The sequence below is a fragment of the Lasioglossum baleicum genome, chromosome 5 (genome assembly GCF_051020765.1).
Source record: "Lasioglossum baleicum chromosome 5, iyLasBale1, whole genome shotgun sequence".
In the NCBI taxonomy this organism is placed as follows: Eukaryota; Metazoa; Arthropoda; class Insecta; order Hymenoptera; family Halictidae; genus Lasioglossum; species Lasioglossum baleicum.
In genome coordinates, this window is record NC_134933.1 from 18,178,300 (window position 1) to 18,197,313 (window position 19,014).

At 39.7% G+C, this 19,014-nt stretch overlaps 1 protein-coding gene across 2 annotated transcripts in view; it reads left to right on the forward strand.

Moving 5' to 3' along the window:
* The window catches only part of Mesr6 (misexpression suppressor of ras 6), a 764,580-nt gene that overhangs the window by 610,973 nt on the left and 134,593 nt on the right, over positions 1 to 19,014 (forward strand). For both annotated transcript variants that reach the window (XM_076423801.1, XM_076423800.1), the window contains one exon: positions 15,300 to 15,415. In XM_076423801.1, the coding sequence (XP_076279916.1) occupies positions 15,300 to 15,415 (116 nt within the window). The remainder of the gene's footprint in view (positions 1 to 15,299; positions 15,416 to 19,014) is intronic.

Genomic DNA, 19,014 nt, shown 5'->3' on the forward strand with positions numbered 1-19,014 from the left:
AAAAAGAATAATGGTTCCGTTAATCTTCAACAAGATTGTTATGCATATAATATCTGCAGATTCTTAAAATACACCGAAATTTCTGAATCACCGAAATTCTTAACAAGATTCAGATATAACAAATCGAAAATAATGTAACAATATTTTCCAAATTCTCTTCGAATGTGTCCACAGAGTTTTGTACTTTACTTAATTAATATTCTGAGTGCATTAAATTCGTAGTGCAACTATTGTTGCGCATGTATTTATGTACATCTGTGTTTATATCGTCTTATTTCATTGCTCAAGACCGAAAGTGTTAAAGCAGATAACAGCACGCGAAGTGTAAGCCAATATCCGACATCAGTATGCAAATCTGCAAGTTGTGCGTGTTCCATAGCCAGCAAGAATGTTCGCACGATGTTCGCCCGCGGCAAATTGAGACTTCCGAAAAATCCAAGCGAATGGTTAGAAGCTAATTCGAACGTTCGACTCGAGTTTCGTCGGTTGTTTGGAAGAATCGACTGATCGGAATCTCTGATCGAGTTATGGAAAGTGATTCTTGCGGAGTCAATCGATCGTTCAGCCGTATAAACAGTTCCAGTTACCGATTATCTCCAGCAAAAAAGTAGACGGAATTAGTTAACCGGTATATCTAGCAATATCGCCCGGAGGAACGGTCGCGAATAGTTCGACAGCAAGATCGTTTCCTACTGCTTATGCTTCATAAATAATTGAATTTAATGGCGTGGTGTGTCTGTAATTGGAACGGCTATGATGACAGTGGCGCCCTCACAAAAATCAAGGACCACCAACGAACGAACCGCTGCATTCCTTCCACGTTTCTACAACTTCGATACAAAAGTAAAATAATTTACTTTTGCTATCGTTCACACGAGAAACAACTATCAAGGGGGGAACCTTGTGTAAAATGAAACTTTTGAGCATTTCTTTTGCTTGAATCGATAGGAAATTTCCCGAGGAATACGATAAAAAAAGTTAGAAAACGATCAGGGATGTTCTTGTACGTTATTTTCAAAATAAAGTGGACGGCTGTCGGGCCCTCGCCGGACGCTCGAACTTTAAACGCATTTTTCTCGAAACGCAAACATTCGCATGCCGTGCAATGTAGCTCAAAAACTGATTACACGATCTTTATGAAACTTGGTATGTATATATGTTCTATAAATAATTGGTCTCAGCATAACGAGCTCCGATTTTTTTTGAAACAGGAGCCAAGTAGGAATTTATTTCTCTCTTTAATACATTTATTAAATTGTGAGAAATGTATCGACACTTCAAAATTCTTGTAATCTTTAACGTTTAAAATTACACCAACTCATGTTTGCCATAAAAGCATAAAATCCAATAAAATAAAAAGACACGTACGATTCGCTTTCAGTTCTGGATAGATGTAGCGCGAAGTGTCTGTTGTGCAAAAGCACGTTTCAGTATTTTTAAGGGGGAATCAGGCACGTTTGTTGGTAGTATGTCGAAGCGATATTTCGCGGCGAGATCGTTCGATTTCTCGGGATTTCGAGCCAGATTCGCGCAATTACCGCGATGGTAACTGGCGTCGGCGAATCAGCGTTGAAAGTGGTTGCAGAAATTATGCGTAATTGCGCCACCGTACGGTGTATCCCGGCCAGGAAAATTCTAACCGTATCGGACGCGATGCGATTGCCGGCGGCCAATTAGAGATCGCGTTTCCGCGGATCGGGATTTCGAAAGGACAGAATCAGCCGCCTCTTTCTCCCTGCCCCCTTTCTCACTCTTCTCGAGAGGTTTGATCGTTTATCGTCGTGACACCGTCCGGTCTGTGCAGGTGGCGAAGGTGTTAATTAATTCCCCTTTGTTCCACCGCCTCTTAGCACCTCGATCGGCGCCGATGCTCGCAGACAATCATTAGTCATCGAAAATTTCGCCGCACCTGCGAGCCTAACCGCGTTATTCGAATTTCATACTACCAGCAAATGGAAATTTATTTTCCTTGGTATGTATATTCTTCAGAATAATATAAACAAATTTTTTATAATATACAGAATGTACCAGTGTCACAAGCAGGGACTGAAACAAACAATTGTCTTTTGTTTTTAACACATTGCCCCATATCATATAATTTATAAATTGCATTTATACTCAGACTTGGTACGATTTTTAGTGCAATATAAATCATAATAGAATTTATTAGAAACATTCTCATAAAAACGTTTTTACAACTTCAATAATTGTGGGAAGGATCTCTCCAAGATGGCGAATAAAGATACGAGATCGAGATGAAGCTGTTAGTATGGAAAACTTTCTTTTTTAACACCGAGCACACATCCAGCAGGACTAAATACATACATACTAGGATCGATGCAGAAATACTTTATCATGAACGTTACTGACGCCGATCCCAAACGGAAGCATCTGAGCAGATTTAAACGATTTCTGCTAGCTCGCCGCGTCCCCTTTTAATTGCAACGCTCGTAACAGCTAGCGTAAATTAGCCAGAAGAACGATTCCCTGAATTAAAAGCTGGATATCATTGCATAGTCGGGCCAGTAAAAGTTTAATTGCGATAGGAAGTACATCGCCTAATAAGACTTAACCGCTCGGGACTTGCAGGACGGGATCCGCTTTTTTCTGTACGCTGATCGTGCGACGCATTTTTGCATCCTCCGAGCTTACATCGCTGGGTTTATGTTCAATCGTGTTATGTAAATCTAGTTCGGAGAACGTTGACTTCGTTTTAATTTGTTCGCGGGAAGCACTCTTTATTACTCTCGATCGACAGAGATTTTTGCGATAATGCTCCAAATAAAATTGGAGCAAGTCGACAGGAAATCTTTGTCAATAAACCGCGGATTTTATGCGCTTATAAGGAAAACCAGCAGATCTCAAAATAGTACAGGCATTCGAGGAATTGAAGATCACTGTTCTGTTTTTTTTTTTATGTATCACGACTGTTGAAGTTGGTATATTTTACGAAATTTTTAATCTGTTGGAAATCTGTATACGTACTTGAAAAGTTTCTGCAATGGAAGAATTTAAACAATTTCCTTAAAACACTTGAAAATCGCTAATGAATTTTTGTTTTAGAAAGCGTGCTATGCTATAAACTCTCTCGAATTTCGATGAAATAAAGTACTTCACAGGTGTACAAATAAAAAACAATACTGAAGACTTATTCTTCAGACTTTTAGCTGCGTCGAACGCGAGTAAAATTTTGAAATCGACCTTTTTCCGACTTTTTGGGTCAAATACCCGACTGTGCGAGGGTTAAAAATCATTTTCTTTCTCAATCTGGTGTCCAACACGGCCGATGAATAGACTCATAATTAATTCTCGGGGTCGGTTAGGAGCGGTTCTCGATGAAATATCGAAACGGCCGGTGCAGCTCGTATTTCCAACAGGGCGATTATATTGTGATGGTGTCGGCCGTCTGTCAGTTTTGCGCCGATTCATAAAGAACATTTGCGTGGCGGTTTCTGTCGTTTGAGCAACGCGCCCGCGTGCATTCACTGTTGCTCTCGCTTCACATTAATCGCTCGGCTGTACGTACCGCCAACCTGGAGAACGCGATTTCCTCCAAGGACGAACTAATCCGTACTAGTACTAGTTCCATGCCATTTGTCAAACAAATTTCACGCTCGACTGCCCTTTAAGACTGAACATTAAATCGAGGGTGTGTGGGTATCTCGTGGAATGAACGACAATCGTCCAAAACGTTTTTCAGAAATGTTCAACTATCCATACCTTCTTAAAATGAACCTATTAAAAAGCTTTCTGATTAAAAGTGCATAGAATGCATCAGCCAGCTGAGAAAAACGCATGTTTCTTCCATTGTGCATTCGCTTCGAGAAGCCACGGATTCTAAAACTCCTCCTCGCGGTACAGCATCGAATGGTAACGCAACGATAATGGTAATGATACAACAATAACGCCTACGGGGCGGGGAGAAGCAATTATCCGCGAATGAATGGTGCGCGGGGGCACGGGATTAACCGACAAACGGAAACACGTGAAAAATACGTCACGTGTCGCGCCGCATCACGCCCGTCTGCGAATTCTAATCGCGGTGGGTTGAATCCTTTGAACAAAGACGGCGCAAGCCGAGCCGAGCTGAAAGAGGAGGCTCGCCATGAATTATGCTAAATTCGCCTCCGACCAGGTGTGTCAACAGGCATCCGATTGTATACGGGGTTGCATCATCGGAACGTATAAATATGGATCGTTCGACGTGCAACGACAAATCGCGCGGACGCAATTAATTTGTCCTTGATTTTATGTGCTCCGTTTCGGAAAATATTGTTCTGGTTCTTGTGAGGATTTCATGTTAAAAAATGTTTTCCTAGAGCAGATACAGAGTCGTCAGACTTCGTCAGAAAAGTCACGTGACATTTTGACACATGCAGGACAGAGACGAAACGCGTTAGCAATTTTTAGAGGAAACTTCTCGTACGAACAAAACCTCGGTATTTCCATCGAGATATTCGAGGAATAAAAAAGTAATGAAGTTTAGCAGCTAAATTGACAAGCTGACATTCACGGCGACCGTTCGCTGTGTTGTCAGTGACGCTTGAATGATCATTGGTTATCGACGACGTATCGAATTGTCTAAAAAGTTCGCAGCGAATATGAACGTCAATTAACCTGATAGCAAGTTGAAGTAAAAACCGTGTTATTCAACATGGTCATAATATCGCGCGATCGTATCGCAACGTTTCGGGGATAATGGGCGACACAACGTTGTGCAACATTTAGCTCATTACTCGCTTATTATAATACGCATTCCATCGGCTAGCGATAATCAAACTTGGACAGTTAATGTGTCAATCGAGATCTATGGAATATAAAATGTCGATCGAAAGATTAAATCTTGCAGTGTTTATTCAACAGTGAATTGCTATCGGAGTTTCAGACTGGTTTACTAATTAATAGACTTTTTTGTATTCACGACGAAAACGTGTAGATGAAATTCTCATGAATTCACACATTTCTAGTTTATAAATCCTGCAAAAGCTTTATCTTCTTTCTGTATGCGTTACGAAGTCTTGTCCTGTAACGGTGGGTTTACAAATAGAATTTGTTAATTTAAAGTGTGGAGTAAAATTGGGTCAAGTATTATCCTTTTATAGATCCTTTGTGCAACTACACTAGAGTGGAAAATAAAAGAAGCACTAAATTCTCGTCGAGGAATGGCTGACATTTGAACTGGTATAACTTCGTGACCGAAAGTCGTACAATAATCATTCCAAGCTCATTTTATAGTGCAATGTTTCTACTTTCAGAATACGTAGCTAGCTCCTTCATTTCAGAATACGTCCCTGCGTGCATCATATGTAGGATGACGAGAGAGCAAAATTATGTACTTTCTCTTGAAAGCTTATCAAATTCAAACGACTCCGCTATAAACCATTTTTCGAGGAATATGGGGACCATCCAATATGGACGAACATTTTCAATGAAGATTTAGTGTGCTCTTTTATAAGTGTTCACGCTAGTCTACTGTTTCGAACTCACCGCAACGATAAAACGCAGCGAGAAGTTTTTATTTAGTTCTGCAATTGACGCAGCAAACTTTTAGATTGCGTAAAGATCCGCAGTGCGGCTAATTACTGATAGCGCGGTGTTGGCATCGGTTTACGCAGTTCTTTTATGGGGAATCATCGCGTACCGTGAACGCGTTAAATATCGTGTAAATGGGAGAAACAAGAGAAAAAGGCGGGGAAAAATAGAAGAGAAAGTTCACCGGTGTCGTCGGCAGATTTCCACGGATCCCGGTGCCCACAGGCTTGACATTTATTTTACTTGTCTCTCGAATCAGCTGCAACGATCTTCACGATCGCTCGTAGGCACATAAATCAACCTCGGGAATAGCGACGATCGTTCCGTCATGTGGCGACCTTTTACGGGCTCGTTTGCAGAATTTATTGTCTTACGTCACGCGGGGCCCGCGTTTATTATACCGAATAAACTTTTTCGTCGGACGATCGTCCCCGTGACCGCGGGGGCGGCCCAATTGTTGATCGAGACATGCCTCGATCGCACAATTAGGGCCCCCCGATCCCCATAAAGAGGCCTGTATACCCTCGGAGGTACGGTGCTCTATTAAAATTCCAATATTCTCGGATAGATGTTCCGTTGCCGGAAAGGTGTGAGGTTAAACGATCAACAGACGATAAGGCTAATGAGCTATAACGATCCTTTCTCCATTTTACTATGCCCCCGTTCTCGGCCCGGTTAACCTTTATCCTCCATATTCAGGTCCCTTGTCTAACCACCAGACTTTCTCTGTCTTCGTTCGGTCGAACGTCTGCGATCTGATTATGCGAAAAAATCTCGCAATTCTGCTCCGCTTCTCGTCGCACAGAGGGCGAATTGGACATTTGGCCTGAAAAGTCGAAAGAAAGTCAATTTTAAAATTTTGCGCAAGTCGTACGATTTTTGCTGTCGACGAGGTTAAAGGTCTGAAGAAGGAGGTATCAGTATTGTTTTTCATATTTTATAATTAAGCCCATAAATAACGCCAAAATGGTTTTCATCCCCTGTGCGGCGCACAGTGGGCGAGAAACCGATCTTTTTGGAAAAATGTTCACCATAAAATATTGAACACGCTAATAATTCCCGTTTGCAAAGTGTAGCGAGACGTGGAGTGCTACATAAGTAAGCGACGAGCTTGTAGAGGTCACGTATCCGCAACAGTAGCAGCGGTCGTGCTAAAGGAGACTCTCGATCGACAGTAATTGTGAAACGATCCATCAGAAATGACTTATTTTGACACCTCGGGTAGTTCGAGCATTAATTGTTCCCAGGGCAGCGAAGAGGGAGTGCCTGAAGGCCGGCCGGCCTGAATTTTTCGCATTAATGCCGCGCTCCAGCTTTACAGCTTTATCCCGTTGCATGTAGTCCCTCTCGCGGGATAGTTGTTCAGCTGCGAACAGTTGTAGCAAACGGTATATTACAAATCGTCTCGTAAATTACATTCTTTTGTCGTGGCCGCCACGGACACAAAGGAGGAATAAGACATACGGCGAAGGTGTCGATGCTGGCTAGTAACAATAAGAATTACGCGACGTCTCGCGAAGCCGATCAAGATGAATGGTGTGTACCCGATAATTATTGCCGATCGCGTCGCTACTCCCAAGAATAATTCAATAGAATCTTTTTCCCTCTGTCTCCCTTTCGCCTCTCGCTCTCTCCCTCTCTCTCTCTCTCTCTCTCTCGGTTTGTGTCCTGTCCCATTAGCATAATCATATTATTTCAGCGCATTCTAGGCGTGTGTAGGCCGATCGCGAGTGGGATAAACTGTGGAACGGTACTCCCGTCGGCCACTGGAATTCCATCCTACGGCTACAGAGCCGTGTGTGCAAGCCTCGGGTGAAGGAAACCCGTGGAAATACGTGGGAAACGGCAAAGGGAAATGCGTTTACCTGCATCGGCACTCGCCGACCGCTATTTATTGACTGGAAGTAGTTTTCCATGTAACTGACACCGCGTTAATAGAACGCGCTCGCGGTTTGTCTAGCTACCAGAGAAAGGAGACCTAGGACGTGAGAAATAGAACACCAAACCTGTTACCGATTCACTGCTCGAATAGATAATTAGCTGCTGAACCTTTCGGTATCGGCGCGGCGGCTGCGAGCTGATCTTTATGCGCCTAACATTCCATCAAACACTGTGTTTCTGCACACGATTTTCCTTTCGGGACCGTTTCGTTCCATTTCTTCGACTACAATTATTTCGAATTTCCACGATAAGAAATATTGATACGCGAATCAATTCGATAAACATCGAGTTGCAGGAGACTTGATGACGCGAGAGTGTAGCGCATTTAATTCTACAATGTTGTAGCTGTGAAGACTTTTGCACGCTGTGGCATTTTATTTAATTTAAAGTGTTCAATGAGATTAGGGTCTCTGATTTAGTATTTCTTTATGATAAAAATTCAAACGTGCATAAACAATTGCCGAATATTTTATGATCAGCGTAATACATTTAATACAATATTGTAGCTGCGAAATCTTCCACCACTGCATTGCATCTTATTTTATTTAATATTTTGATAAATTGTAGTTACACACTCTTTCCCTTCATACTTAAATTCGCATTTTTTCGTCATACAAAGTGGTACGTGTATGAATATCGAATGGCAGACAGTGCATTTGGAATGATACGTTTTTTTTATCTTTTATTTTACCAAATCCTTTAGTGAGATATAAATTTTTCTCTTTGATACGACTTCTCTCTAATTTGTGCATAAAAATTGCCGCCCGAGTAAACCTCGAATTGCATTATATTTTACGCTGACAATAAAAAGTATTTAATACAATATTGCAGCATTTCATTTTGTTCGTCGGCTTTGATAAAACATGAACATTTTTCTTTATTCCCAATTTCCCGTAATATGTGCATAAAAATTGCTGGATGAAATAGCATGAATACACCTGGAATTGTAATTAAAGTAAAAAGTGTTTAATACAATATTGTATTCATAGACTTTGATAAAACATGAACGTTTTTCTTCAATCCCGATTTTCCCTAATTTGTGCGTAAAAGTTTCTGTATGAATAAACATCAAATTGCAGGATGAAGTGCATTTAATAAAATATTTCAACCGTGGTCATTACGAAAGAAGATATTTTTGTCAACGATTTAAATGAAAAAAATATGAAGAATTTAATATTACCACAGAACACCGTAAAAACTGAAAACGTTGACGAGATTTAATGGCTTTTTAAATGGTCCCTGAAAGTTATAATAGTTGGAGTATTTTGTAAATTTCGGTGCTTGTTTTACGATTCGGAGTCTGTTAACAGGGTTCCAGAAATCTATTTTTGCGAGAAGACAATTGGTATTCTTGCTTCTTGAATTACACGTTCGCGAAATTGCGTACTGGGAAATTACGGGAGATCGCCGGGACGCAACAATTATTTCATGACGGGTGTAAACACTGGTATTACGGTTCCCCGGGTCACCAATTACCGCTAACTCAACAATGTTTACTGCGAGATTTAGTGAAATCGCTGTTTTCGTTGAGCACCGGACTGTAATGTATACTTGGTAATTCCTTCCCACATGGGTATTGCGAAAATGACCATTCGCTTACTAAGAGTAAACATGCAATTCCAACAATTTCTCCCCTTTTCATTTCGACAACTATTTCGAAAGACCGATCGGATAATCATCTTTTCATTCAGCTAATTGTCTTAACGGATTCGCGTTTATTTGTCGCGGCACGAGCAAAAAAGTCTCTGCCCTTCAAAATGATTACTGAAGAGATGAAATATAAAGTAGTAAAGAATTATAATAATTTAAAAATGCTATTCTATTTCACCCTATAATGAAAGCAGCAGTCTGACTTTTTCAATATAAATAAATTTGTATCTCTGTATACTTTTATGTTACACAGAGCAATCAAAATATTAAAAACTTTCTACGAGTTAGCGATTTTGTATTAGAATAATACATTTTTAAATAAACCCTAGCTGCACTAAATTATACAAACTCTTCCAGCCACAATAAAGAGACTGGAAACTGTCGGTTTACCCTTAACAAATTCAATGAACTGTATTGAACATTTAAGAGCTGTATCTAGTAAATGTGGTGAACAAATTCGTGTTAAAATAGATGCAGTGGTAAAACAGAATTCTGGTTTATGCGAAATATCTAAACTCGTGAAGATATTAAGCGATGAAAATGTGTCAACTAATGTACCGCAATGCTATTGGAGCAAATATAAATATGCACCCATCACATCTTGTGATGTAGAACGTACTTTCTCAGCATATAAGTCAATATTAACTGACAAACAGCAACAACTGCTACAAACGTAGAAAAATTACTAGTAAATTATTGTAACGCAAATTATGGTGTTTCCGTATAAATATTTTTGTATTTGTTCTGATCATATTTTTCGTGCATATTTGCATATGCTTTTTGCATATTTTACGTGGATGAACATCCGCAGTCTACTGATAATAATAATTGTTTTGTATGAAATCTTAACATTTCAATCACAATACGCTTTTCAATGATTATACTACAATTACTACATCAACTGCAATTACAAATTGAATCGCAATTTAATTGGTCGAGAGATTTTAACAATAAATTACAATGTAACCTAATTATCTTGTAATTATGAGTCATGAAATAATTTCATTGTAATTGTGTCGCATTAGTGCTGTTTAATTGCGCATGTTTCTCCACAATACGAAAACGATGAACGGCGAAATCGCTCTGCTAAACACAATATCCTCCGATATAATCGATTGCTATTTTAATTGTAAAACTGTTCGACTTCTTTTAATGAATTTGAAAACATCATGCCTATGCAAGTATTATTTTCGTTGTGCAACAAACAGAGAGTAGGTGTGCGATTGTTCGGGAGAGCATAAATCAGTTGTGTTCCTGAATGACAATTGAATAGTCGGAAAAGAATTAATATGCACGTGTTCGTATTTTAATACAATGGGCCTGCGTAGAAATTGTTTTAGCTCGATCATTAAATCCTCGATTCAATTCTACGCGAATCCTGTGAAGTTTTGAAGACACATATACGGCTAATCACCATGCACATTAGCATTGATTAGCATCGTTCCTGTATACGTCATAATAATGCCGCGATTCTTTCCCTAGCGTATTCTCATGCGATCATTAAAGTTTACTACTATTAACTGAGTACGCTGTTGGGGTTGAAATTATGCATTATTAATAATGCAATTCTGAACGGTAGTTCGTTTCACTTGGAATGCTCGCACAGTTTTTCTGACGTAGGTTATAAACATCGTGGTTTATTAACCAAGATAATATTTGACTTGAGCCTGCCACTGAAAAAGGCGTTGAAGAAGTATGTTAATTACGACGAGTTTTTAATAGCTGATTTTCCTCCATTTTTCCCAGTATTTTCCCGTTGCTTCTGGGATCGGGCTGGGTTCGCAGCTCGCGGAGCAACGCATGAAAGAAAAAGAGATTATGGCAGAGACAATCGATGAAGGAAATCAAAGTTGTCCTCGATGTTTAACATGGCGTCAGCAGGCTACGTCGCCTTTCACACGTCCTACACGAAAGACGACGAAGCTCGATCTCTTTCAAAACAATTACGCATTCTTCGGCGCGCCAGTTCTCCCACGTCGACATTAGCCTGCCTCGATGTTCAACCACCATTTCCAGAAAACACCATAGGATACGCGTTTGTCCAGCGCGGCTCGAAAATTGCATTATTATATTAATATTACGAGGATCAACGGTAATCTGAACGAAAAATGTTCAAAAATACGTGAGAAAATAAACATGGCTGCCACAAAATCGCAAGAAGCATCCGCGCGTTACGACGGTTAATTTATTCAAGCATGTTCTCTTCGAGAAGTAAACGACGATACAATAAAATAATGGTTCCATCAAGTATACGGTGTTAATTTTTAATTGGACGTAGCTATCTTGAAAATTACTGTGAAGAGCAAATAATAATAAAAAGTGAGCAAATGCCGGAAAACGAGACTTGTTCTTAACGGGGGGTGGACGACAGCAGGGCTGACGACGACGAGGCAATTCGAATTTTCGAAACAAGATGTATCTGATCGCGGGAGGCAGTCGAGAGGAGACACCAACAATAGGGATTATTAGCATTGGCTGAGCCGACTTCACGTTGATATTGGTCTCTGGAGGACCGACATATTGTAATCACGCGGATATATTGTGCTCGTGCAATGCACGTTCGCCTAGTCCTCTCCAGCCAGCCTATCCTCCGCATCCACCTACTCTCTCCACCTCCTCCACCTCCCGTTCTCTCTCGTCGCTCTTCGCTCTCTCTCTCTCTCTCTCTCTCTCTCTCTCTCTCTGTCTGCTGCTCTCATCCTCTCTCCCTCTGTCCCTTCGGTAGCCGATCAATGCCCTCTTCTCCTATCGATAACTCGATAATATTACACGCGAAAACCGCTTTCGATGTGCTCGCCCAGTCAGCGAGCCACTTGTGCGAGCAAATAACCAGTTATCGGAAAACCGATTTTATTTTCGAGGGACGCTTGCCTTCGATATTTTTTTCTTCTTGTGTCTCGTCGCTACCCTTCGTCCCTTTGTCTCTACCCATCATACCCCTCTCCACCTCCTCTTTCTCTCTTACATCGCTGCGCGAACCTGTGTATCGATACACTATGAGACAAAAATAGGCAAGCATTCCTCTTGGTAGACCTGGCAAACTAGGGACAATTGCTAAAGTTTGTAGAAAACGCGGTAGAAAATTAGGCGAACCACGAGTTACTTTGAACGAGGATGTGTGGAACTTCACAAAGAGCAGATCTACAAAGGATAACCAAATTTTAATGTCTTGACTTCTGGTATTTTTTAACCCCTTGCCGTATCAGTTTCTTTACAATTACAGTGATTAAGGGAGTAGAAGTTTTTCCAGGATTGCAAGGGTGCGGGTTTCGCGTTCTCAGTTGTCGATCATACAAAAATGGGGTTTTTCAGTAGTCAAAAACGCTAGATAAAAGATTATGAGGGCGATTTTTACTTTCGAAGGCGATCGCAGTCTAGATTCATCTTTTATCTAGCGGTTTTGGCTACTGAAAAATCCCATCTTTGTATTATCGAGAAATGAGAACGCGCATCCCGCACCCTTGTCATTCTGGAGACGACTCTACCCCCTTAAAACGTTTCTATCCCCAAAAATATCGTAGAAGAGTATAAATAGAAGAGTATAAATATCGTACATTTAATTTAATGCTTAAATATTGATTACAAGCGAATCAAATTTTATTCCATTTAAAAAGAAAGGCGTAACATTCATATTTGTTAGACTTTGTTTAAAATGCAAGGGGTTAATGGAACTGCAGAAGCATTTCAAACATTTATTTGATACATTTCTATCTTTAAGGGAATTCGAGTCTTGCAATTACACAGAATCTCAATATTTTAGTAAGTAAATTTGTTAAGTAACATAACGAACATTTTCTAAACAGTGGATAAGTATGATTTCATGATAGTTGTCACGCGAACCTACTGTTCAGGAGTAGCCTGATGCATTTTGCCGTGTTCAAGGTAGTAAAAAATCAACGATTTGCATGTCTCAAACATGTTTTCCTTCGAAACAGATTCGCCCCGACCTTTTTCCTCGCCGAGACATCTCGCCGATGTCTGTAAATATTTTTTAAATGTTTCAAGGGCTTCCACCGGGTTACCACGTTATTTCTCATCCTGTCTTTTTCCGCGTTTCTTTCTACGGTTTCTAGAAGACCATTGGAGGAACGATTCTTTGCGGCATTGTCGTGATGCGATACAAGGCAGAGGTATTACAATTATGTAAATCACGCCGCGTATCATAGACGCCATTTTTACACGCGACACATGTAATATGTACGAAATGTGTTACAAGGTTTCGTGAACTCTTCTGGGAAACTATCTGTTACTTTTTATAGCTTCGATGCAATCTCTCTGTTTCGATGCGCGACGGGAAACTGGAAATAAAAGCAAAAATCTAAGTTTTTCGATATAAATGAACTTGTATCTCTGTATGATGTTTAGACTGCGGATCTTTATGCAAGATAAAAATGTTTTGCATTGATTGCGGGAAGCAGGAATAACATAAAAATTGATTTCATCCCTTAACGACTCTGTTATATTAAAAGGAACGTTACAACGTTACAACATTCTTGTTTAATGTTTAATTTTTTAGTTAAAATAGCTCTGACTGTATGGGGTTAATGTAATAAATTTTTTAATGATGTCCAGCTGCACTAAATTCTTATTATTTTTGTATAAGATACCGACAAATGCACAAATTGACATAATAATATTATATTAAGACGATCAATTTTTAAATGAAAGTTTAGGAACACTTTCTTTCCTTATTTTTTAGTTAAAAACAAATATAAGTTCCATAAATGTAAATTACAACAAACTTTGAAAGCTATATTTAATACAATTAGTAAATAAAATTATTTAAAATAAGTAACAGTCAAGGAACTGTCCTCTGAAGTAAATTTCAAATGAAACACTTAAAATAGTAGAGATTTGTTGGCAAAAAAATTGAAAAATGATTCGGAGAGCAAAGTTTTTCTTACCTTTAATAATTAGATTACTATAATAAAGTAGTATTGAAATGGGAGCCCTATATTCAAGGGAAACGTGCAGCAAGTACGATATTTTCTGACCTCAAATGAGAATTTGCTTTCGCCGCTCGATTTCCATGAAAATCAGGGAAAGACGGTGTTCAACGACGTGTTCACCGTTCGATGCGCAAGAAAGCGATTCGGAGCAGCGAAAACACTGCATTGTTCGCGCAAGCTTGCGGGTTGAAATCACCCCTTTATTCCAGAAATTCAGACCCCATTTACGAACGACACCGCGCCATTTCGGAATCGTTCCGCGTCAGATTTGTTTCCGCCCGTAACAACCACTTATCCATTCCTTTCGATTCCCGACCGGGGGAGAGACTTCAACTGTGAAAAATTATCGTGGCCGTGCAGTCTGCCCTTTGACTCAGCCTTCCGAAGGTTTCTCAAATGTATTCAAATTAAGAAACTGAGGAACACGAGCAAATGTTCCCGCTCCGAGAGCTGTGAAACGGTTCCAATTTTCTTTCCACACCTGCCAGTGGAAGATGTTACACAGCCCTGGCAATTTACAAAAGTTTCAAAGAGTTTGAACTTAGTTAAAATTATTCTGGATTGGTTAGAATTAGTTAAAATTATACATTCGAATGTGAAATGGTACTTTATTCGATCATGAAAATCTGCAGTGCAGTCTAGTCATCAGATCTTCACAGACATGGCAGTAAACAATTTTGCATAAATAATCCCAAAATAAATGTATTATTTTTGAAAATTTATTTCTCTTTATAATATAATCATATTTAAATGCATAGTTGTTTATAATCGGGATCCGGTTAATCGAGGTCCTACTGTACGTGACAATGAAGATAAGTTGCTCAACATTGTTATACAAAAATGTAATATTTTATTCAATAATTATTTAAGAAAAAAAATGAAAATCTGCATTGGAATTTGGTGGTATGGTCTTCCTAGACACGGCGGTACACAATATAGCATAACTCTGCCATTTTGTCATAAATAATACATGAAAATAAAGATAAGAACTTGTGTTCAACATTCTCATACAAAAATTTAATATTTCACTTAATAATTACGGAAAAATTGAATATCTAAATATCGATGTAAAATATTGCATTATCCCGTCAACTTGCAATATTATTAAATAATATGTTACGAAAATGAAGTGAAGAAATTACTCCAAGCAAATTAACGTTACACTGATGCCGTTAAGTGTACTCACGATGTTGCGTAGTCTAATTGATGACGACCGGTTGTTCGCAGGTGCTGAAGGAAGCAACAACGGCACGGAACGAGCAGCTAGCCGAGCTGGGAAACCTCTTCGACTATTTGGAGGAACACCGAAGCCTACAGGGTTACGAGGGCGAAAAGTCAGCGCGGTGAGTTTGCATGATTTTCTACGTTTTATTAGACACTCGAGAACCGGGGTGATTTACATCGGCCGCTCGTAAATCAAACGGCCGGTAACGGGATTAAAATGAGTTTCGCCTGACAGAGAAAATTGAAATCCGTAATTGGATTGCGCCGCGTTCAACGAGTTTTATTGGCGTTCGATGTTTGCTTGGTGTCAATCGTCGGGAACTGGGACCGAGCCATTTCGTGTCAAATCGTCCACGGGCCGGAATTATGCTATACAATGCTCCTTGGTTCCTTAGAGAACCCGGAACGTGTCAGCATTTGTACTTCTCGAACAACAATTAAGAATTCACCGGGAAGAAGCACGAGAAAATTTTACTCCCATGAGGAGCCAGCATGCTTTTAGCACGTGATCTATTCTATTGGACTATGGGTATTGTACAGTGGCATCCACTAATATTCGGACAGTCTTGAAAACGCCATAACTTTTTTAATATTGGACTATGCGATTTGAACTTTTTTGGGAAGTTAGAGCAATTAGTTTACTACAGGATGTAAAAAGAAATTTTTTCAAAAATTGCATCTGGTCGGAATTGTAGAGAAAATACTAAACATTACATTTTACAACTTTTTTATGCGAGCCTATATTGAAATTTTAAAAAATATGTTTTGTATATTAGTGGGAGTCACTGTACAATGTATACATATATGTATGTATGTACAGCATACATACAAAAATGTAGACTACACCCTTTATGTGAAAAAACTATAAGTAGACTGCGGATTTTTATGCAATTATGGGTTTCGAAAATTTTCAAAAAATGCTACGATATAAAACATGACAGAATCTAGTACGATTTTATTTTATTTCAGATCTAAAAAGGCTAGTATCACGGAAAATAAGATTTCGTTTGATTCGAGTTTCTTAAAATTCGTTTACAAAAATTGCAAATTGCATAAACATCCGCAATCTAACTATAAGTTTATTAAAAACGATGCTGGAAGGAATTCGTAGTCTGGTCACCATAAAGTTCCATGTTAGATTTAATGTTTAAATTCTTAGAAGATAATGCAACGATGGGAATGCATCCCCTAAAATGGAGATGTGCACAGGACTTTGTTGCCAGTCACCATAAGCTTGTTCTACGTTAGGTTTAGTGTTTGAATGCTTATAGGATGAGATGATGTGCAAAAATACATCGAATACAAAATGGGAGATCACAGGATGGCTTTTTCCTGCTTTTGTCCGTTTGTCCCGAGTATCCGTCGACTATTTTCTAAGCCGGCATTGAAACCGGCGTTTTCTCTGTGCCGACTGAAGATCCAGTATCGAGAGAGGATAGGAGAGAGGCTGATGCAGAAGCATCCGGAAGCCAAAGATCCCCGAGCACAAAGGGCAGACGGCAAAGAAATTGCATTGCATGCTAAATCTCGGACGACGCTGCAACCGCCTAATCAATCTTCAATCGGCTCGATTGATTCTCTCCTCTGCCTCCTTGGCAACTACTTGGTCCCGTCGTCCCTTTCCCCGCGACCTTTTCAGTTCCCCATCTCTCTGCGATCTCTCAGAGTCGCGTCGTGCACGCTGTTTGTCCGGAAGGCGATGAGATTTACACTGGGAAACGCTGTCTCACTCTTCGCTGGGACACACGGACACTGATCCCACAGAAATATTGAAACATGCATTTACGTCACCGATCCATCCATCTTCTCGAAGCTAGTAATTCGTAAGGACTTAAGGACCAAGTAGAAAACATCCTCTAATGATCTTATTCTGTTGTTCCAACCCTGACGCACAGTGTTCCGCGATTGATGTGACTTTCGGGTATGCGGATGATGTGACTTGTTTATGCCCACTACAAAAAAATTAAGGTATTAGGGTGTTTAAATTGGGGTTTTATGATACTCGAAAATTATTTTTGCATATAAAGTAATACTAAATATGTAGATCGCGAAACTTTTGAACAAGTAAATATATATTTTAGGAAATTTTTAAATTCTTACTATTAACTTTCATCGGGAAACACATGCTGCGATTATTGATGCTGATTTCTACTTAAATTAGTTCTTCGATCTGTGCAAATCTGGGACTAATTCTTTTTGCACTGCGATCACAAACCTTTATCGAATGTAATGATACCAGAAAGAGCAACAAAATCGTCAATGAAGTTCTATAATCGTAAAAAAATATACAAGACAGCAAATATTTTACGACTTACGCAAAATTTTGAAATCGAATTTTTTCCGACTTTTCGGGTCAAACACCCCACTGTGCGACGTTCGATAACGTTGTGGTCGTTCAACTACAATGTTGCTTACTCCTAGTAACGTTATGAATTGAAATGGTTGGGAGGCCCGGGACTCTCTCTCTCTACTGTCCACAATCGTATTTTACGATTACTGAATTCCGTGTGATTATGGTGGGCAGCCTGCGATTATCATCGTTCAAGAATCCTCCTGTATGGAACTTGTGAAACATAGTTTACGCGCGACGCTCGTTTTACTGGGACTATTCTCTCCGTCAGCATGTTCATCCTCGTCGTAACCGTCGACCTCGCCGTCCGTTACTCTCGAACGCGCGCATAAATCCCTTTATGAGCGTCGTGTCACGAATTCACGGCTTGTCTCCGATTTTATTGCCCGCCGGATTGTTCGGCGTTCCCGTGACTTTTACGTCGGCGAATACGAGCATCGATACTTCCGGCATTCCCTTCGACCGGCCGGAAAAAAGCGCAAGGTGTAGACGTCGCAATCGGCCGAGGGCTTCAGAAGCAAATTAGAAAATACATTTTATCAAGAATCATCAATCAACAATTGTTGAAGTGAAAACTTCTTTGGACACACCGCGTACACAATTGCTGGGCAGTGAATGAGTCTGATCCGTCACGCTCCGAGGTGAAACACTATTCTGGTAAATTCGGGGGAGCGAAGTTTAGCCGAGCGAGCGAGAAACAGCCAGGTATGCAATCGCCATAGAAGTTTTCACTTCAATCGTGCGGTCTTATACGCACAGTATTGTTTTTGTCACTGCTGATAATTATTATTGACAAAAGAAATTCTCAGTAATTGTATTTAACACACTTCTTTCAATTATAAAGTGTTATATCGGTTGGCAAGAAAGTAATTTCGGTATTTTAAGGTGAAATAGAGCCGAATTTTTTTATTTAAGCAATGAATTTTAATAAACGAGATATTTTCCCTTTTTTCGATGATCTTTTGCCAAAAAGAATGAATAAGAAAATATTTTATTGATCCAAGTTCATCGTTTGAATAAAGAAATTCGCTTTTATTCCACCTTAAAATACCGAAATTACTTTCTTGCCAACCCAATATAATACATCACTTGCGTTTAGAATTCGATTCTAATACGTACGTATTTTTGCGTCAGTCGATTGGTAGTGTGTGGGATGAATGGCGATTCGTTTCACAGAAATCGAAAGCAGCGATTAATCGTATCAAAGATTAGGTTTCTCGCGGAATGTCACAGCCCGTGAAAGATTTACAGGTTCGCGTGATTCGAGACACTTTCTTCTCACTTGATAATTGTCGCGAATTAGTCCTGTAAATCAGACCATTGCGTCTCCGCGTTTCGCGTTCTTTTTCTACGGTTTCGTTACTTCGT